At 49.7% G+C, this 21,755-nt stretch overlaps 1 protein-coding gene across 1 annotated transcript in view; it reads left to right on the forward strand.

Moving 5' to 3' along the window:
- LOC129812491 (ATP-binding cassette sub-family B member 6-like) overlaps positions 1-21,755 on the forward strand; it is a 39,301-nt gene that overhangs the window by 6,261 nt on the left and 11,285 nt on the right. Inside the window, exons 2-7 of the mRNA XM_055864109.1 lie at positions 4,410-4,502; positions 5,442-5,634; positions 17,038-17,159; positions 18,575-18,684; positions 18,814-18,879; positions 19,441-19,566. Of these exons, the coding sequence (XP_055720084.1) occupies positions 4,410-4,502; positions 5,442-5,634; positions 17,038-17,159; positions 18,575-18,684; positions 18,814-18,879; positions 19,441-19,566 (710 nt within the window). The remainder of the gene's footprint in view (positions 1-4,409; positions 4,503-5,441; positions 5,635-17,037; positions 17,160-18,574; positions 18,685-18,813; positions 18,880-19,440; positions 19,567-21,755) is intronic.

Here is a 21,755-nt window from a genome sequence, read left to right on the forward strand (position 1 = left end):
AGTGTGGGATGTCAGTCACCCTGCCAGTCATGATTAGGGGCCATTAGCCCCTGTATATAGTGTGGGATGTCAGTCACCCTGCCAGTCATGATTAGGGGCCATTAGCCCTTGTATATAGTGTGGGATGTCAGTCACCCTGCCAGTCATGATTAGGGGCAATTAGCCCCTGTATATAGTGTGGGATGTCACTCACCCTGCCAGTCATGATTAGGGGCCATTAGCCCCTGTATATAGTGTGGGATGTCAGTCACCCTGCCAGTCATGATTAGGGGCCATTAGCCCCTGTATATAGTGTGGGATGTCACTCACCCTGCCAGTCATGATTAGGGGCCATTAGCCCCTGTATATAGTGTGGGATGTCAGTCACCCTGCCAGTCATGATTAGGGGCCATTAGCCCCTGTATATAGTGTGGGATGTCACTCACCCTGCCAGTCATGATTAGGGGCCATTAGCCCCTGTATATAGTGTGGGATGTCACTCACCCTGCCAGTCATGATTAGGGGCCATTAGCCCCTGTATATAGTGTGGGATGTCACTCACCCTGCCAGTCATGATTAGGGGCCATTAGCCCCTGTATATAGTGTGGGATGTCAGTCACCCTGCCAGTCATGATTAGGGGCCATTAGCCCCTGTATATAGTGTGGGATGTCACTCACCCTGCCAGTCATGATTAGGGGCCATTAGCCCCTGTATATAGTGTGGGATGTCACTCACCCTGCCAGTCATGATTAGGGGCCATTAGCCCCTGTATATAGTGTGGGATGTCACTCACCCTGCCAATCATGATTAGGGGCCATTAGCCCCTGTATATAGTGTGGGATGTCACTCACCCTGCCAGTCATGATTAGGGGCCATTAGACCCTGTATATAGTGTGGGATGTCACTCACCCTGCCAGTCATGATTAGGGGCCATTAGCCCCTGTATATAGTGTGGGATGTCACTCACCCTGCCAGTCATGATTAGGGGCCATTAGCCCCTGTATATAGTGTGGGATGTCACTCACCCTGCCAGTCATGATTAGGGGCCATTAGCCCCTGTATATAGTGTGGGATGTCAGTCACCCTGCCAGTCATGATTAGGGGCCATTAGCCCCTGTATATAGTGTGGGATGTCACTCACCCTGCCAGTCATGATTAGGGGCCATTAGCCCCTGTATATAGTGTGGGATGTCACTCACCCTGCCAGTCATGATTAGGGGCCATTAGCCCCTGTATATAGTGTGGGATGTCACTCACCCTGCCAGTCATGATTAGGGGCCATTAGCCCCTGTATATAGTGTGGGATGTCACTCACCCTGCCAGTCATGATTAGGGGCCATTAGCCCCTGTATATAGTGTGGGATGTCACTCACCCTGCCAGTCATGATTAGGGGCCATTAGACCCTGTATATAGTGTGGGATGTCACTCACCCTGCCAGTCATGATTAGGGGCCATTAGCCCCTGTATATAGTGTGGGATGTCAGTCACCCTGCCAGTCATGATTAGGGGCCATTAGCCCCTGTATATAGTGTGGGATGTCACTCACCCTGCCAGTCATGATTAGGGGCCATTAGCCCCTGTACATAGTGTAGGATGTCACTCACCCTGCCAGTCATGATTAGGGGCCATTAGCCCCTGTATATAGTGTGGGATGTCACTCACCCTGCCAGTCATGATTAGGGGCCATTAGCCCCTGCATATAGTGTGGGATGTCACTCACCCTGCCAGTCATGATTAGGGGCCATTAGCCCCTGTACATAGTGTAGGATGTCACTCACCCTGCCAGTCATGATTAGGGGCCATTAGCCCCTGTATATAGTGTGGGATGTCACTCACCCTGCCAGTCATGATTAGGGGCCATTAGCCCCTGTATATAGTGTGGGATGTCACTCACCCTGCCAGTCATGATTAGGGGCCATTAGCCCCTGTACATAGTGTAGGATGTCACTCACCCTGCCAGTCATGATTAGGGGCCATTAGCCCCTGTATATAGTGTGGGATGTCACTCACCCTGCCAGTCATGATTAGGGGCCATTAGCCCCTGTATATAGTGTGGGATGTCACTCACCCTGCCAGTCATGATTAGGGGCCATTAGCCCCTGTATATAGTGTGGGATGTCACTCACCCAGCCAGTCATGATTAGGGGCCATTAGCCCCTGTATATAGTGTGGGATGTCACTCACCCTGCCAGTCATGATTAGGGGCCATTAGCCCCTGTATATAGTGTGGGATGTCACTCACCCTGCCAGTCATGATTAGGGGCCATTAGCCCCTGTATATAGTGTGGGATGTCACTCACCCAGCCAGTCATGATTAGGGGCCATTAGCCCCTGTATATAGTGTGGGATGTCACTCACCCTGCCAGTCATGATTAGGGGCCATTAGCCCCTGTATATAGTGTGGGATGTCACTCACCCTGCCAGTCATGATTAGGGGCCATTAGCCCCTGTATATAGTGTGGGATGTCACTCACCCTGCCAGTCCTGATTAGGGGCCATTAGCCCCTGTATATAGTGTGGGATGTCACTCACCCTGCCAGTCATGATTAGGGGCCATTAGCCCCTGTATATAGTGTGGGATGTCACTCACCCTGCCAGTCATGATTAGGGGCCATTAGCCCCTGTATATAGTGTGGGATGTCTCTCACCCTGCCAGTCATGATTAGGGGCCACTATGAGGCTTTCTGATTGGTTAACATGCTGCTAAAAAGGGACCTTTTTGTCCTGTGACCTCCGACCCCATGCCAAGGCTCAGAAATCAGCACCCCCCCTCGTCTCCCTTTACCCTCCCCTCCATCCACCCCCCCAACAAGACATAAATGGGTACATTCCCTCGATGGTTCCCCGTTTCGTTGTTCCTTTTCTCCATTCATCTGGTGCTGATTGTGATTCTCCTCTGTGTCTGATTCTCAGCACCACAGGCCTAATGGGTATGAATGACAATTAACCCTTTGGCTTCTGAAACACTGCTTCCCAACGAACTGATAACTCTCCCTGTCTGGTTGCTATTGGCTGGCACCGTTTGTCAACCTTTTTATGTGATTTTGTTTTTGGATCCCAAAGTAAGCCACCATTTTGTTCTGCCAATCTCTTTGTTCTACGTTTATAAATTAGAGGAGTATTTCAGATGAACAAGTCTGCTCCCTACTTCATTTAGTCGTTGAGTGTTGTATAATTTCATATTTGATATGCTATGAATCGATTTCATGACTAAGAAAATGTATTTAAAATATCTTCTGAAGTTTCTTAATTGTATGTTAGTTTAATGGGAAAATATGGATTTTTTTTCCCCATTTCTTGAAAAGTTTCTGTTTTGGAGATAAGAGGTTTTTATCAGACAGCGACAATATCTTCCCGTGTTGTCTGTCTAGTGAATAATCTGTCCTCTGTGTCTGTCTAGTGAATAATCTGTCCTCTGTGTGTCTGTCTAGTGAATAATCTGTCTCTGTGTGTCTGTCTAGTGAATAATCTGTCTCTGTGTGTCTGTCTAGTGAATAATCTGTCTCTGTGTGTCTGTCTAGTGAATAATCTGTCCTCTGTGTCTGTCTAGTGAATAATCTGTCCCTGTGTGTCTGTCTAGTGAATAATCTGTCCTCTGTGTCTGTCTAGTGAATAATCTGTCCCTGTGTGTCTGTCTAGTGACTAATCTGTCCTCTGTGTCTGTCTAGTGAATAATCTGTCCCTGTGTGTCTGTCTAGTGAATAATCTGTCCTCTGTGTCTGTCTAGTGAATAATCTGTCCTCTGTGTCTGTCTAGTGAATAATCTGTCCCTGTGTCTGTCTTCTGTGTGTGTCTAGTGAATAATCTGTCTCTGTGTCTGTCTAGTGAATAATCTGTCCCTGTGTCTGTCTTCTGTGTGTGTCTAGTGAATAATCTGTCTCTGTGTCTGTCTAGTGAATAATCTGTCCTCTGTGTCTGTCTAGTGAATAATCTGTCCTCTGTGTGTCTGTCTAGTGAATAATCTGTCCTCTGTGTGTCTGTCTAGTGAATAATCTGTCCCTGTGTGTCTGTCTAGTGAATAATCTGTCCCTGTGTGTCTGTCTAGTGAATAATCTGTCCCTGTGTGTCTGTCTAGTGAATAATCTGTCCCTGTGTGTCTGTCTAGTGAATAATCTGTCTCTGTGTGTCTGTCCTTTGTGTCTGTCTAGTGAATAATCTGTTCCTCTGTGTGTCTGTCCTTTGTGTCTGTCTAGTGAATAATCTGTCCTCTGTGTGTCTGTCCTCTGTGTCTGTCTAGTGAATAATCTGTCCCTCTGTGTCTGTCTAGTGAATAATCTGTCCTCTGTGTCTGTCTAGTCAATAATCTGTCCTCTGTGTCTGTCTAGTGAATAATCTGTCCTCTGTGTCTGTCTAGTCAATAATCTGTCCTCTGTGTCTGTCTAGTGAATAATCTGTTCCTCTGTGTGTCTGTCCTCTGTGTGTGTCTAGTGAATAATCTGTCTGATGGCAGCAGCTGGAGGACCCTGGCCACCACCGTGTGTATTTATGTCCTGCTCAAGTTCCTCCAGGGTGGAGGGGCAGGTGAGGAATAATAAAACACTCCGATCACTGTTACCAACTAATGGCTACTGTTACCAACTAATGGCTACTGTTACCAACTAATGGCTACTGTTACCTATTAATGGCTACTGTTACCTATTAATGGCTACTGTTACCAACTAATGACTACTGTTACCTATTAATGGCCACTATTACCAACTAATGGCTACTGTTACCAACTAATGGCTACTGTTACCAACTAATGGCTACTGTTACCAACTAATGGCTACTGTTACCAACTAATGGCTACTGTTACCTATTAATGGCCACTATTACCTATTAATGGCCACTGTTACCTATTAATGGCCACTGTTACCTATTAATGGCTACTGTTACCTATTAATGGCCACTGTTACCTATTAATGGCTACTGTTACCTATTAATGGCTACTGTTACCAACTAATGGCTACTGTTACCTATTAATGGCTACTGTTACCAACTAATGGCTACTGTTACCTATTAATGGCTACTGTTACCAACTAATGGCTACTGTTACCTATTAATGGCTACTGTTACCAACTAATGGCTACTGTTACCAACTAATGGCTACTGTTACCTATTAATGGCTTCCTCTGAGTCTCTCACTGGCTGGATTTGACTCTCTCTCTCTCTCTCTCTCTCTCTCTCTCTCTCTCTCTCTCTCTCTCTCTCTCTCTCTCTCTGTCTCTGTCTCTGTCTCTGTCTATCTCTCTATGTCGCTGTCTCTCTGTCTCTCTCTCTCTGTCTCTCTCTCTGTCTCTCTCTGTCTCTCTCTGTCTCTCTCTCTCTCTCTCTCTCTCTCTCTCTCTCTCTCTCTCTCTCTCTCTCTGTCTCTGTCTATCTCTCTATGTCGCTGTCTCTCTGTCTCTCTCTCTCTGTCTCTCTCTCTCTCTGTCTCTCTCTCTGTCTCTCTCTCTGTCTCTCACCCCTCCCCCCCACCAGGTACATCAGGGTTTATCAGTAACCTGAGGTCCTTCCTGTGGACGCAGGTCCAGCAGTTCACCAGCAGGGTGGTTCAGGTCCGTCTGTTTGGTCACCTCCACTCCCTGTCGTTGCGCTGGCACCTGGGGAGACACACTGGGGACGTTCTGAGAAGTGTAGACCGAGGAACATCTTCTATCAACAACTTGCTCAGGTACACCCCCTCCACACACACCCCCTCCACACACACCCCCTCCACACACACACACACACACACACACACACACACACACACACACACACACACACACACACACACACACACACACACACACACACACACACACCCCTCCACACACACACACACACACACACACACACACACACACACACACACACACACACACACACACACACACACACACACTCCACACACACACTCCACACACACACACACACACACACCCTCCACACACACACTCCACACACACACTCACACCCCCTCCACACACACACTCCACACACACACTCACACCCCCTCCACACACACACACACACACACACACACACACACACACACACACACACACACACACACACACACACACACACACACACACACACACACACACACACACACACACACACACACACACACACACACACATATCCGCTCAATCAATCCTATCAGTGTCCTGATCTCCCCTCTCTCTCCTCAGCTACTTCATATTCAGTATCCTGCCACCCTCTCTCCCCTCTCTCTCCTCAGCTACTTCATATTCAGTATCCTGCCACCCTCTCTCCTCTCTCTCTCCTCAGCTACTTCATATTCAGTATCCTGCCACCCTCTCTCCCCTCTCTCTCCTCAGCTACTTCATATTCAGTATCCTGCCACCCTCTCTCCTCTCTCTCTCCTCAGCTACATCATATTCAGTATCCTGCCACCCTCTCTCTCTCCTCAGCTACATCATATTCAGTGTCCTGCCACCCTCTCTCCCCTCTCTCTCCTCAGCTACATCATATTCAGTATCCTGCCACCCTCTCTCTCCTCTCTCTCTCCTCAGCTACTTCATATTCAGTATCCTGCCACCCTCTCTCCTCTCTCTCTCCTCAGCTACATCATATTCAGTATCCTGCCACCCTCTCTCCCCTCTCTCTCCTCAGCTACATCATATTCAGTATCCTGCCACCCTCTCTCTCCTCTCTCTCTCTCCTCAGCTACATCATATTCAGTATCCTGCCACCCTCTCTCTCCTCTCTCTCTCCTCAGCTACATCATATTCAGTGTCCTGCCACCCTCTCTCTCCTCTCTCTCTCCTCAGCTACATCATATTCAGTGTCCTGCCACCCTCTCTCTCCTCTCTCTCTCCTCAGCTACATCATATTCAGTATCCTGCCACCCTCTCTCTCCTCTCTCTCTCCTCAGCTACATCATATTCAGTATCCTGCCACCCTCTCTCCTCTCTCTCTCCTTAGCTACATCATATTCAGTATCCTGCCACCCTCTCTCTCCTCTCTCTCTCCTCAGCTACATCATATTCAGTGTCCTGCCACCCTCTCTCTCCTCTCTCTCTCCTCAGCTACATCATATTCAGTGTCCTGCCACCCTCTCTCTCCTCTCTCTCTCCTCAGCTACATCATATTCAGTATCCTGCCACCCTCTCTCTCCTCTCTCTCTCCTCAGCTACATCATATTCAGTATCCTGCCACCCTCTCTCCTCTCTCTCTCCTTAGCTACATCATATTCAGTATCCTGCCACCCTCTCTCTCCTCTCTCTCTCCTCAGCTACATCATATTCAGTGTCCTGCCACCCTCTCTCTCCTCTCTCTCTCCTCAGCTACATCATATTCAGTATCCTGCCACCCTCTCTCCCCTCTCTCTCTCCTCAGCTACATCATATTCAGTATCCTGCCACCCTCTCTCCTCTCTCTCTCCTTAGCTACATCATATTCAGTATCCTGCCACCCTCTCTCTCCTCTCTCTCTCCTCAGCTACATCATATTCAGTATCCTGCCACCCTCTCTCCTCAGCTACATCATATTCAGTATCCTGCCCACCCTCTCTCTCCTCTCTCTCTCCTCAGCTACATCATATTCAGTGTCCTGCCACCCTCTCTCTCCTCTCTCTCTCCTCAGCTACATCATATTCAGTATCCTGCCACCCTCTCTCCCCTCTCTCTCTCCTCAGCTACATCATATTCAGTATCCTGCCACCCTCTCTCCTCTCTCTCTCCTTAGCTACATCATATTCAGTATCCTGCCACCCTCTCTCTCCTCTCTCTCTCCTCAGCTACATCATATTCAGTATCCTGCCACCCTCTCTCTCCCCTCTCTCTCCTCTCTCTCTCCTCAGCTACATCATATTCAGTATCCTGCCACCCTCTCTCTCCTCTCTCTCTCCTCAGCTACATCATATTCAGTATCCTGCCACCCTCTCTCCTCTCTCTCTCCTCAGCTACATCATATTCAGTATCCTGCCACCCTCTCTCTCCTCTCTCTCTCTCCTCTCTCTCTCCTCAGCTACATCATATTCAGTGTCCTTCCACCCTCTCTCCCCTCTCTCTCTCCTCAGCTACATCATATTCAGTATCCTGCCCACCCTCTCTCTCCTCTCTCTCCTCAGCTACATCATATTCAGTATCCTGCCACCCTCTCTCCTCTCTCTCCTCAGCTACATCATATTCAGTATCCTGCCACCCTCTCTCTCCTCTCTCTCCTCAGCTACATCATATTCAGTATCCTGCCACCCTCTCTCCTCTCTCTCCTCAGCTACATCATATTCAGTATCCTGCCACCCTCTCCCCTCTCTCTCCCCTCAGCTACATCATATTCAGTGTCCTGCCACCCTCTCTCTCCTCTCTCTCCTCAGCTACATCATATTCAGTGTCCTGCCACCCTCTCTCCTCTCTCTCTCCTCAGCTACATCATATTCAGTGTCCTGCCACCCTCTCTCCCCTCTCTCTCTCCTCAGCTACATCATATTCAGTATCCTGCCACCCTCTCTCCCCTCTCTCTCCTCAGCTACATCATATTCAGTATCCTGCCACCCTCTCTCTCCCCTCTCTCTCCTCTCTCTCTCCTCAGCTACATCATATTCAGTATCCTGCCACCCTCTCTCTCCTCTCTCTCCTCAGCTACATCATATTCAGTATCCTGCCACCCTCTCTCTCCTCAGCTACATCATATTCAGTATCCTGCCACCCTCTCTCCTCTCTCTCCTCTCTCTCTCCTCTCTCTCTCTCCTCAGCTACATCATATTCAGTGTCCTGCCACCCTCTCTCTCCTCAGCTACATCATATTCAGTATCCTGCCACCCTCTCTCTCCTCAGCTACATCATATTCAGTATCCTGCCACCCTCTCTCCCCTCTCTCTCCTCAGCTACATCATATTCAGTGTCCTGCCACCCTCTCTCTCCTCTCTCTCTCCTCAGCTACATCATATTCAGTATCCTGCCACCCTCTCTCCTCTCTCTCTCTCCTCAGCTACTTCATATTCAGTATCCTGCCACCCTCTCTCTCCTCTCTCTCTCCTCAGCTACATCATATTCAGTATCCTGCCACCCTCTCTCTCCTCTCTCTCTCCTCAGCTACATCATATTCAGTATCCTGCCACCCTCTCTCTCCTCTCTCTCTCATCAGCTACATCATATTCAGTATCCTGCCACCCTCTCTCCCCTCTCTCTCTCCTCAGCTACATCATATTCAGTATCCTGCCACCCTCTCTCCCCTCTCTCTCCTCAGCTACATCATATTCAGTATCCTGCCACCCTCTCTCTCCTCTCTCTCTCCTCAGCTACATCATATTCAGTATCCTGCCACCCTCTCTCTCCTCTCTCTCTCCTCAGCTACATCATATTCAGTATCCTGCCACCCTCTCTCTCCTCAGCTACATCATATTCAGTATCCTGCCACCCTCTCTCTCCTCAGCTACATCATATTCAGTATCCTGCCACCCTCTCTCTCCTCTCTCTCTCCTCAGCTACATCATATTCAGTATCCTGCCACCCTCTCTCCCCTCTCTCTCTCTCCTCAGCTACATCATATTCAGTATCCTGCCACCCTCTCTCTCCTCTCTCTCTCCTCAGCTACATCATATTCAGTGTCCTGCCACCCTCTCTCTCCTCTCTCTCTCCTCAGCTCCATCATATTCAGTATCCTGCCACCCTCTCTCTCTCCTCAGCTACATCATATTCAGTATCCTGCCACCCTCTCCCCTCTCTCTCTCCTCAGCTACATCATATTCAGTATCCTGCCACCCTCTCCCCTCTCTCTCTCCTCAGCTACATCATATTCAGTATCCTGCCACCCTCTCTCCCCTCTCTCTCTCCTCAGCTACATCATATTCAGTATCCTGCCACCCTCTCTCTCCCCTCTCTCTCCTCAGCTACATCATATTCAGTATCCTGCCACCCTCTCTCTCCTCTCTCCTCTCTCTCTCCTCAGCTACATCATATTCAGTATCCTGCCACCCTCTCTCTCCTCTCTCCTCTCTCTCTCCTCAGCTACATCATATTCAGTGTCCTGCCACCCTCTCTTTCCTCTCTCTCTCCTCAGCTACATCATATTCAGTATCCTGCCAACCCCTCTCTCCTCTCTCTCTCCTCAGCTACATCATATTCAGTATCCTGCCACCCTCTCTCCCCTCTCTCTCCTCAGCTACATCATATTCAGTGTCCTGCCACCCTCTCTCTCTCCTCAGCTACATCATATTCAGTGTCCTGCCACCCTCTCTCTTCTCTCTCTCTCTCCTCAGCTACATCATATTCAGTATCCTGCCACCCTCTCTCCCCTCTCTCTCTCCTCAGCTACATCATATTCAGTGTCCTGCCACCCTTTCTCTCCTCTCTCTCTCCTCAGCTACATCATATTCAGTATCCTGCCACCCTCTCTCCCCTCTCTCTCTCCTCAGCTACATCATATTCAGTGTCCTGCCACCCTCTCTCTCTCCTAGCTCTCTCCTCAGCTACATCATATTCAGTATCCTGCCAACCCCTCTCTCCTCTCTCTCTCCTCAGCTACATCATATTCAATGTCCTGCCACCCTCTCTCCCCTCTCTCTCTCCTCAGCTACATCATATTCAGTATCCTGCCACCCTCTCTCTCCTCTCTCTCTCTCCTCAGCTACATCATATTCAGTGTCCTGCCACCCTCTCTCTCCTCTCTCTCTCCTCAGCTACATCATATTCAGTATCCTGCCACCCTCTCTCTCCTCTCTCTCCTCAGCTACATCATATTCAGTATCCTGCCCACCCTCTCTCTCCTCTCTCTCCTCAGCTACATCATATTCAGTATCCTGCCACCCTCTCTCTCCTCTCTCTCTCTACTCAGCTACATCATATTCAGTATCCTGCCACCCTCTCTCTCCTCTCTCTCTCTCCTCAGCTACATCATATTCAGTATCCTGCCACCCTCTCTCTCCTCTCTCTCTCTCCTCAGCTACATCATATTCAGTATCTTGCCACCCTCTCTCCTCTCTCTCTCCCCTCTCTCTCCCCTCTCTCTCCTCAGCTACATCATATTCAGTATCCTGCCACCCTCTCTCTCCTCTCTCTCTCCTCAGCTACATCATATTCAGTATCCTGCCACCCTCTCTCTCCTCTCTCTCTCCTCAGCTACATCATATTCAGTATCCTGCCACCCTCTCTCTCCTCTCTCTCTCCTCAGCTACATCATATTCAGTATCCTGCCACCCTCTCTCTCCTCTCTCTCTCCTCAGCTACATCATATTCAGTATCCTGCCACCCTCTCTATCTCCTCTCTCTCTCCTCAGCTACATCATATTCAGTATCCTGCCACCCTCTCTCTCCCCTCTCTCTCCTCAGCTACATCATATTCAGTATCCTGCCACCCTCTCTCTCCTCTCTCTCTCCTCAGCTACATCATATTCAGTATCCTGCCACCCTCTCTCTCCCCTCTCTCTCCTCAGCTACATCATATTCAGTATCCTGCCACCCTCTCTCTCCTCTCTCTCTCCTCAGCTACATCATATTCAGTATCCTGCCACCCTCTCTCTCCCCTCTCTCCCCTCTCTCTCTCCTCAGCTACATCATATTCAGTGTCCTGCCACCCTCTCTCTCCTCTCTCTCCTCAGCTACATCATATTCAGTATCCTGCCACCCTCTCTCTCCCCTCTCTCCCCTCTCTCTCTCCTCAGCTACATCATATTCAGTGTCCTGCCACCCTCTCTCTCCTCTCTCTCCTCAGCTACATCATATTCAGTATCCTGCCACCCTCTCTCCTCTCTCTCCTCAGCTACATCATATTCAGTATCCTGCCACCCTCTCTCCCCTCTCTCTCCTCAGCTACATCATATTCAGTATCCTGCTACCCTCTCTCCCCTCTCTCTCCTCAGCTACATCATATTCAGTGTCCTGCCACCCTCTCTCCTCAGCTACATCATATTCAGTGTCCTGCCACCCTCTCTCTCCTCAGCTACATCATATTCAGTATCCTGCCACCCTCTCTCTCCCCTCTCTCCCCTCTCTCTCTCCTCAGCTACATCATATTCAGTATCCTGCCACCCTCTCTCTCCTCTCTCTCTCCTCAGCTACATCATATTCAGTATCCTGCCACCCTCTCTCTCCTCTCTCTCTCCTCAGCTACATCATATTCAGTATCCTGCCACCCTCTCTCTCCTCTCTCTCTCCTCAGCTACATCATATTCAGTATTCTGCCACCCTCTCTCTCCTCTCTCTCTCCTCAGCTACATCATATTCAGTATCCTGCCACCCTCTCTCCTCTCTCTCTCCTCAGCTACATCATATTCAGTATCCTGCCACCCTCTCTCTCCCCTCTCTCCCCTCTCTCTCTCCTCAGCTACATCATATTCAGTGTCCTGCCACCCTCTCTCTCCTCTCTCTCCTCAGCTACATCATATTCAGTATCCTGCCACCCTCTCTCTCCCCTCTCTCCCCTCTCTCTCTCCTCAGCTACATCATATTCAGTGTCCTGCCACCCTCTCTCTCCTCTCTCTCCTCAGCTACATCATATTCAGTATCCTGCCACCCTCTCTCTCCCCTCTCTCTCCTCTCTCTCTCCTCAGCTACATCATATTCAGTATCCTGCCACCCTCTCTCCTCTCTCTCTCCTCAGCTACATCATATTCAGTATCCTGCCACCCTCTCTCTCCCCTCTCTCCCCTCTCTCTCTCCTCAGCTACATCATATTCAGTGTCCTGCCACCCTCTCTCTCCTCTCTCTCCTCAGCTACATCATATTCAGTATCCTGCCACCCTCTCTCTCCCCTCTCTCCCCTCTCTCTCTCCTCAGCTACATCATATTCAGTGTCCTGCCACCCTCTCTCTCCTCTCTCTCCTCAGCTACATCATATTCAGTATCCTGCCACCCTCTCTCTCCCCTCTCTCCCCTCTCTCTCTCCTCAGCTACATCATATTCAGTATCCTGCCACCCTCTCTCCCCTCTCTCTCCTCAGCTACATCATATTCAGTGTCCTGCCACCCTCTCTCCTCAGCTACATCATATTCAGTGTCCTGCCACCCTCTCTCCTCAGCTACATCATATTCAGTGTCCTGCCACCCTCTCTCTCCTCAGCTACATCAAATTCAGTATCCTGCCACCCTCTCTCCCCTCTCTCTCTCCTCTCTCTCTCCTCAGCTACATCATATTCAGAATCCTGCCACCCTCTCTCCCCTCTCTCTCTCCTCTCTCTCTCCTCAGCTACATCATATTCAGTATCCTGCCACCCTCTCTCTCCCCTCTCTCTCCTCAGCTACATCATATTCAGTATCCTGCCACCCTCTCTCTCCTCTCTCTCTCCTCAGCTACATCATATTCAGTGTCCTGCCACCCTCTCTCTCCTCAGCTACATCATATTCAGTATCCTGCCACCCTCTCTCCTCTCTCTCTCTCCTCTCTCTCTCCTCAGCTACATCATATTCAGTGTCCTGCCACCCTCTCTCTCCTCAGCTACATCATATTCAGTATCCTGCCACCCTCTCTCTCCTCAGCTACATCATATTCAGTGTCCTGCCACCCTCTCTCTCCTCAGCTACATCATATTCAGTATCCTGCCACCCTCTCTCCCCTCTCTCTCTCCTCAGCTACATCATATTCAGTATCCTGCCACCCTCTCTCTCCTCTCTCTCTCCTCAGCTACATCATATTCAGTATCCTGCCACCCTCTCTCCCCTCTCTCTCTCCTCAGCTACATCATATTCAGTATCCTGCCACCCTCTCTCTCCTCTCTCTCTCCTCAGCTACATCATATTCAGTATCCTGCCACCCTCTCTCCCCTCTCTCTCTCCTCAGCTACATCATATTCAGTATCCTGCCACCCTCTCTCTCCCCTCTCTCTCCTCTCTCTCTCCTCAGCTACATCAGATTCAGTATCCTGCCACCCTCTCTCTCTCCTCTCTCTCTCCTCAGCTACATCATATTCAGTATCCTGCCACCCTCTCTCTCTCCTCTCTCTCTCCTCAGCTACATCATATTAAGTATCCTGCCACCCTCTCTCCCCTCTCTCTCTCCTCAGCTACTTCATATTCAGTATCCTGCCACCCTCTCTCCCCTCTCTCTCTCCTCAGCTACATCATATTCAGTATCCTGCCACCCTCTCTCTCCCCTCTCTCTCCTCAGCTACATCATATTCAGTGTCCTGCCACCCTCTCTCTCCTCAGCTACATCATATTCAGTGTCCTGCCACCCTCTCTCTCCTCTCTCTCTCTCCTCTCTCTCCCCTCAGCTACATCATATTCAGTGTCCTGCCACCCTCTCTCTCTCCTCAGCTACATCATATTCAGTATCCTGCCACCCTCTCTCTCCCCTCTCTCTCCTCAGCTACATCCTCTTCAGTATCCTGCCACCCTCTCTCCTCTCTCTCTCCTCAGCTACATCATATTCAGTACCCTGCCACCCTCTCTCTCCCCTCTCTCCCCTCTCTCTCTCCTCAGCTACATCCTCTTCAGTGTCCTGCCACCCTCTCTCTCCCCTCAGCTACATCATATTCAGTATCCTGCCACCCTCTCCTCTCTCTCTCCTCAGCTCCATCATATTCAGTGTCCTGCCACCCTCTCTCTCCTCTCTCTCTCCTCAGCTACATCATATTCAGTGTCCTGCCACCCTCTCTCTCTCCTCAGCTACATCATATTCAGTGTCCTGCCACCCTCTCTCTCCTCTCTCTCCCCTCAGCTACATCATATTCAGTATCCTGCCACCCTCTCTCCTCTCTCTCCTCAGCTACATCATATTCAGTATCCTGCCACCCTCTCTCTCACCTCTCTCTCCTCTCTCTCTCCTCAGCTACATCATATTCAGTATCCTGCCACCCCCTCTCTCCTCTCTCTCTCCTCAGCTACATCATATTCAGTGTCCTGCCACCCTCTCTCCTCTCTCTCTCCTCTCTCTCCTCTCTCTCTCCTCAGCTACATCATATTCAGTATCCTGCCACCCCCTCTCTCCTCTCTCTCTCCTCAGCTACATCATATTCAGTATCCTGCCACCCCCTCTCTCCTCTCTCTCTCCTCAGCTACATCATATTCAGTATCCTGCCACCCTCTCTCTCCTCTCTCTCTCCTCAGCTACATCATATTCAGTATCCTGCCAACCCCTCTCTCCTCTCTCTCTCCTCAGCTACATCATATTCAGTATCCTGCCACCCTCTCTCCTCTCTCTCTCCTCAGCTACATCATCTTCAGTGTCCTGCCACCCTCTCTCTCCTCTCTCTCTCCTCAGCTACATCATATTCAGTATCCTGCCAACCCCTCTCTCCTCTCTCTCTCCTCAGCTACATCATATTCAGTATCCTGCCAACCCCTCTCTCCTCTCTCTCTCCTCAGCTACATCATCTTCAGTGTCCTGCCACCCTCTCTCTCCTCTCTCTCTCCTCAGCTACATCATATTCAGTATCCTGCCAACCCCTCTCTCCTCTCTCTCTCCTCAGCTACATCATATTCAGTATCCTGCCACCCTCTCTCTCTCCTCAGCTACATCATATTCAGTATACTGCCACCCTCTCTCCCTCTCTCTCCTCATCTACATCCTCTTCAGTATCCTGCCATCCTCTCTCTCCTCTCTCTCTCCTCAGCTACATCATATTCAGTATCCTGCCAACCCCTCTCTCCTCTCTCTCTCCTCAGCTACATCATATTCAGTATCCTGCCACCCTCTCTCTCTCCTCAGCTACATCATATTCAGTGTCCTGCCACCCTCTCTCTCCTCTCTCTCTCCTCAGCTACATCATATTCAGTATCCTGCCACCCTCTCTCCTCTCTCTCTCCTCAGCTACATCATATTCAGTGTCCTGCCACCCTCTCTCTCCTCTCTCTCTCCTTAGCTACATCATATTCAGTATCCTGCCACCCTCTCTCTCCTCTCTCTCTCCTCAGCTACATCATATTCAGTATCCTGCCACCCTCTCTCCCTCTCTCTCCTCAGCTACATCCTCTTCAGTATCCTGCCACCCTCTCTCCCCTCTCTCTCCCCTCAGCTACATCATATTCAGTATCCTGCCACCCTCTCTCTCTCCTCAGCTACATCATATTCAGTATCCTGCCACCCTCTCTCCCCTCTCTCTCTCCTCAGCTACATCATATTCAGTGTCCTGCCACCCTCTCCCCTCTCTCTCCCCTCAGCTACATCATATTCAGTATCCTGCCACCCTCTCTCTCTCCTCAGCTACATCATATTCAGTGTCCTGCCACCCTCTCTCTCTCCTCAGCTACATCATATTCAGTGTCCTGCCACCCTCTCTCTCCTCTCTCTCTCCTCAGCTACATCATATTCAGTATCCTGCCACCCTCTCTCCTCTCTCTCCTCAGCTACATCATATTCAGTATCCTGCCACCCTCTCTCTCCCCTCTCCCCTCTCTCTCCTCAGCTACATCATATTCAGTATCCTGCCACCCTCTCTCTCCCCTCTCTCTCCTCAGCTACATCATATTCAGTGTCCTGCCACCCTCTCTCTCCTCTCTCTCTCCTCAGCTACATCATATTCAGTATCCTGCCACCCTCTCTCTCCTCTCTCTCTCTCCTCAGCTGCATCATATTCAGTATCCTGCCACCCTCTCTCTCCTCTCTATCTCCTCAGCTACATCATATTCAGTGTCCTGCCACCCTCTCTCCCCTCTCTCTCTCCTCAGCTACATCATATTCAGTATCCTGCCACCCTCTCTCCCCTCTCTCTCTCCTCAGCTACATCATATTCAGTGTCCTGCCACCCTCTCTCCCCTCTCTCTCTCCTCAGCTACATCATATTCAGTATCCTGCCACCCTCTCTCTCCTCTCTCTCTCCTCAGCTACATCCTCTTCAGTATCCTGCCACCCTCTCTCCCCTCTCTCTCTCCTCAGCTACATCATATTCAGTATCCTGCCACCCTCTCTCTCCCCTCTCTCTCTCCTCAGCTACATCATATTCAGTATCCTGCCACCCTCTCTCTCCTCTCTATCTCCTCAGCTACTTCATATTCAGTATCCTGCCACCCTCTCTCTCCCCTCTCTCTCTCCTCAGCTACATCATATTCAGTATCCTGCCACCCTCTCTCTCCTCTCTCTCCTCAGCTACATCATATTCAGTATCCTGCCACCCTCTCTCTCCCCTCTCTATCCTCAGCTACTTAATATTCAGTATCTTGCCACCCTCTCTCCCCTCTCTCTCTCCTCAGCTACATCATATTCAGTATCCTGCCCACCATCGCTGATATAGTCATCGCCATCCTCTACTTTGTGTCCTACTTCAATGCCTTGTTCGGCCTCATCGTCTTCATCTGCTTGCTGATCTACCTCAGTGAGTTGACTGATTCAGGTTTGGCTGATGTGGAATCGCTAGCTAGTTAGCTGATGTGGAATTGCTAGCTAGTTAGCTGATGTGGAATTGCTAGCTAGTTAGCTGTGTTGAATTGCTAGCTAGTTAACTGTGTGGAATCGCTGTGTGGAATCACAAGCTAGTTAGCTGATGTGGAATTGCTAGCTAGTTAGCTGTGTGGAATTGCTAGCTAGTTAGCTGTGTGGATTGCTAGCTAGTTAGCTGTGTGGAATTGCTAGCTAGTTAACTGTGTGGAATCGCTGTGTGGAATCGCTGTGTGGAATCCCTAGCTAGTTAGCTGTGTGGAATCCCTAGCTAGTTAGTTGTGTGGAATCCCTAGCTAGTTAGTTGTGTGGAATCACTAGCTAGTTAGCTGTGTGGAATCACTAGCTAGTTAGCTGTGTGGAATCCCTAGCTAGTTAGCTGTGTGGAATCACTGTGTGGAATCCCTAGCTAGTTAGCTGTGTGGAATCACTAGCTAGTTAGCTGTGTGGAATCGCTAGCTAGTTAGCTGTGTGGAATCGCTAGCTAATTAGCCGTGTGGAATCACTAGCTAATTAGTTGTGTGGAATCGCTAGCTAATTAGCTGTGTGGAATCGCTAGCTAATAAGCTGTGTGGAATCACTAGCTAGTTAGCTGTGTGGAATTGCTAGCTAGTTAGCTGTGTGGAATCACAAGCTAGTTAGCTGATGTGGAATTGCTAGCTAGTTAGCTGTGTAGAATCTCTAGCTAGTTAGCTGTGTGAAATCGCTGTGTGGAATCCCTAGCTAGTTAGCTGTGTGGAATCGCTGTGTGGAATCCCTAGCTAGTTTGCTGTGTGGAATCCCTAGCTAGTTAGCTGTGTGGAATCCCTAGCTAGTTAGCTGTGTCGAATCCCTAGCTAGTTAGCTGTGTGGAATCCCTAGCTAGTTAGCTGTGTGTAATCCCTAGCTAGTTAGCTGTGTGGAATCACTAGCTAGTTAGCTGTGTGGAATCACTAGCTAGTTAGCTGTGTGGAATCACTAGCTAGTTAGCTGTGTGGAATCGCTAGCCCGTAGAACTAGAGTTTCTGTCACCCTGGAAGTCTCTGGCCCGTAGAACTAGAGTTTCTGCGTCTCCGGCCCGTAGAACTAGAGTTTCTGGCACCCTGGATGCAGAAATCCAGGGTGAAAGGTTTTTTGGGGTCATTGTTATTGACAGTGCTTCTTGAGTATGACGTTTTGGTGCATAACAGTGACGGGTCCTATTCTAATACACAGTGATACTGACAGAGGACAGACTCAGTTTGATGACTTCTTGTAGCAGCGTTAGTAGCGTGACCGGTAACCATGCTTTTGTGGGTGACAGTGGTCAAGGTGTTCAGATGGGTCCCTGGTTTGGAGTCCAGGTTGTACTCTGAAAACATATTTATTCCCCAGTTTTCACCATCCTGATTACTGAGTGGAGGACCAAGTACAGACGAGACATGAACACTCAGGACAACAACGCCAAGTCTAAGGCTGTGGATTCACTGCTCAACTTTGAGACGGTACTGACTGAGCCATATCCGATACCCCCTGCTAACCCCAAACCTTTACCCAGACTACTTTCACATCCCAACCTCCTCAGCAGCTTACTACCCAGATAATAAACCATTCATTCCAACCTTTTGTTGCAGGTGAAATATTACAATGCTGAGGGGTATGAAGTGACCTGCTTCGAGGAGGCAATTCTGAAGTACCAGGTAAAAGGACAACGCACATTCCCTGACTTTACAATCTGCTGTTAGGGTCTCCAGGTCCTGTTGTTGGGGTATTGACATCTATACAGTCGTACTGTTAGATATTGTGCTCTCCTGATTGGTCGATGTTGAGGTAGCTAGCTGAAGATTGGGCTCTCCTGTCCTGATTTGTTGAGTGTTGAGGTAGCTAGCTGATGATTGTGCTCTCCTGATTGGTCGATGTTGAGATAGCTAGCTGGTGATTGTGTTCCCCTGTCCTGATTGGTCGATGTTGAGGTAGCTAGCTGGTGATTGTGTTCCCCTGTCCTGATTGGTTGATGTTGAGGTAGCTAGCTGGTGATTGTGTTCCCCTGTCCTGATTGGTTGATGTTGAGGTAGCTAGCTGGTGATTGGTGTTCCCCTGTCCTGATTGGTTGATGTTGAGGTAGCTAGCTGAGGATTGGACTCCCCTGTCCTGATTGGTTGATGTTGAGGTAGCTAGCTGGTGATTGGTGTTCCCCTGTCCTGATTGGTTGATGTTGAGGTAGCTAGCTGGTGATTGGTGTTCCCCTGTCCTGTCTGCAGCAGTCAGAGTGGAAGACCAACGCCTCATTGGCCCTACTGAACCAGACCCAGAACCTGATCATTGGCTCAGGGCTATTAGCAGGATCTCTGCTCTGTGCTTACATGGTCACAGAAGGCCAGTTCCAGGTACAGTCTTCTCTACCTTCATATGGGTTCACATCAGACCACACTGGCATCCTCTGATTCCTTCTCTGTTTACACTTGATCTCTCTTGATGTTAGTCGGGGTGTTAGTCAGGGTGTTAGTCAGCAGGGTGTTAGTCAACAGGGTGTTAGTCAGCAGGGTGTTAGTCAGCAAGGTATTAGTCAACATGGTGTTAGTCAGCAGGGTGTTAGTCAGCAGGGTGTTAGTCAGCAAGGTGTTAGTCAGCAGGGTGTTAGTCAGCAAGGTGTTAGTCAGCAGGGTGTTAGTCGTCAGGGTGTTAGTCAGCAGGATGTTAGTCGTCAGGGTGTTAGTCGTCAGGGTGTTAGTCGTCAGGGTGTTAGTCGTCAGGGTGTTAGTCGTCAGGGTGTTAGTCGTCAGGGTGTTAGTCAGCAGGGTGTTAGTCAGCAGGGTGTTAGTCAGGATGTTAGTCAACATGGTGTTAGTCAGCAGGGTGCTAGTCAGCAGGGTGTTAGTCAGCAGGGTGTTAGTCAGCATGGGTGTTAGTCAGCAGGGTGTTAGTCGTCAGGGTGTTAGTCGTCAGGGTGTTAGTCAGGATGTTAGTCAACATGGTGTTAGTCAGCAGGGTGTTAGTCAGCAGGGTGTTAGTCAGCAGGGTGTTAGTCAGCAGGGTGTTAGTCAGCAGGGTGTTAGTCAGCAGGGTGTTAGTCAGCAGGGTGTTAGTCAACATGGTGTTAGTCAGCATGGTGTTAGTCAGCAGGGTGTTAGTCAGCAGGGTGTTAGTCAGCAGGGTGTTAGTCAGCAGGGTGTTAGTCGTCAGGGTGTTAGTCGTCAGGGTGTTAGTCGTCAGGGTGTTAGTCGTCAGGGTGTTAGTCAGCAGGGTGTTAGTCAGGATGTTAGTCAACATGGTGTTAGTCAGCAGGGTGCTAGTCAGCAGGGTGTTAGTCAGCAGGGTGTTAGTCAGCATGGGTGTTAGTCAGCAGGGTGTTAGTCAGCAGGGTGCTAGTCAGCAGGGTGTTAGTCAGCAGGGTGTTAGTCAACAGGGTGTTAGTCAGCAGGGTGTTAGTCAGCAGGGTGTTAGTCAGCAGGGTGTTAGTCGACAGGGTGTTAGTCAGCTGGGTGTTAATCAGCAGGGTGTTAGTCGTCAGGGTGTTGGTCGTCAGGGTGTTAGTCGTCAGGGTGTTAGTCGTCAGGGTGTTAGTCAGCAGGGTGTTAGTCAGCAGGGTGTTAGTCAGCAGGGTGTTAGTCAGCAGGGTGTTAGTCAGCAGGGTGTTAGTCAACAGGGTGTTAGTCGTCAGGGTGTTAGTCAACAGGGTGTTGGTCAACAGGGTGTTAGTCAACAGGGTGTTAGTCAGCAGGGTGTTAGTCAGCAAGGTGTTAGTCAGCAAGGTGTTAGTCAGCAGGGTGTTAGTCAGCATGGTGTTAGTCAGGGTGTTAGTCAGCAGGGTGTTAGTCAGCAGGGTGTTAGTCAGCAGGGTGTTAGTCAGGGTGTTAGTCAGGGTGTTAGTCAGCATGGTGTTAGTCAGGGTGTTAGTCAGGGTGTTAGTCAACAGGGTGTTAGTCAACAGGGTGTTAGTCAGCATGGTGTTAGTCAGGGTGTTAGTCAGCATGGTGTTAGTCAGGGTGTTAGTCAGCAGGGTGTTAGTCAGGGTGTTAGTCAGGGTGTTAGTCAGCATGGTGTTAGTCAGCAGGGTGTTAGTCAGCAGGGTGTTAGTCAGCAGGGTGTTAGTCAACAGGGTGTTAGTCAACAGGGTGTTAGTCAGCTGGGTGTTAGTCAACGGGGTGTTAGTCAGCAGGGTGTTAGTCAGCAGGGTGTTAGTCAGCAGGGTGTTAGTCAGGGTGTTAGTCAACAGGGTGTTAGTCAGCAGGGTGTTAGTCAGCATGGTGTTAGTCAGCAGGGTGTTAGTCAGCAGGGTGTTAGTCAGCAGGGTGTTAGTCAGCAGGGTGTTAGTAAACAGGGTGTTAGTCAGCAGGATGTTAGTCGTCAGGGTGTTAGTCAGGGTGTTAGTCAACAGGGTGTTAGTCAGCAGGGTGTCAGTCAGCAGGGTGTTAGTCAGCAGGGTGTTAGTCAGCAGGGTGTTAGTCGTCAGGGTGTTAGTCAGGGTGTTAGTCAACAGGGTGTTAGTCAGCAGGGTGTTAGTCAGCAGGGTGTTAGTCAGCAGGGTGTTAGTCAGCAGGGTGTTAGTCAGCAGTCTGTTAGTCAGCAGGGTGTT

This window comes from Salvelinus fontinalis, chromosome 16, assembly GCF_029448725.1.
Source record: "Salvelinus fontinalis isolate EN_2023a chromosome 16, ASM2944872v1, whole genome shotgun sequence".
NCBI classification, from domain to species: domain Eukaryota; kingdom Metazoa; phylum Chordata; class Actinopteri; order Salmoniformes; family Salmonidae; genus Salvelinus; species Salvelinus fontinalis.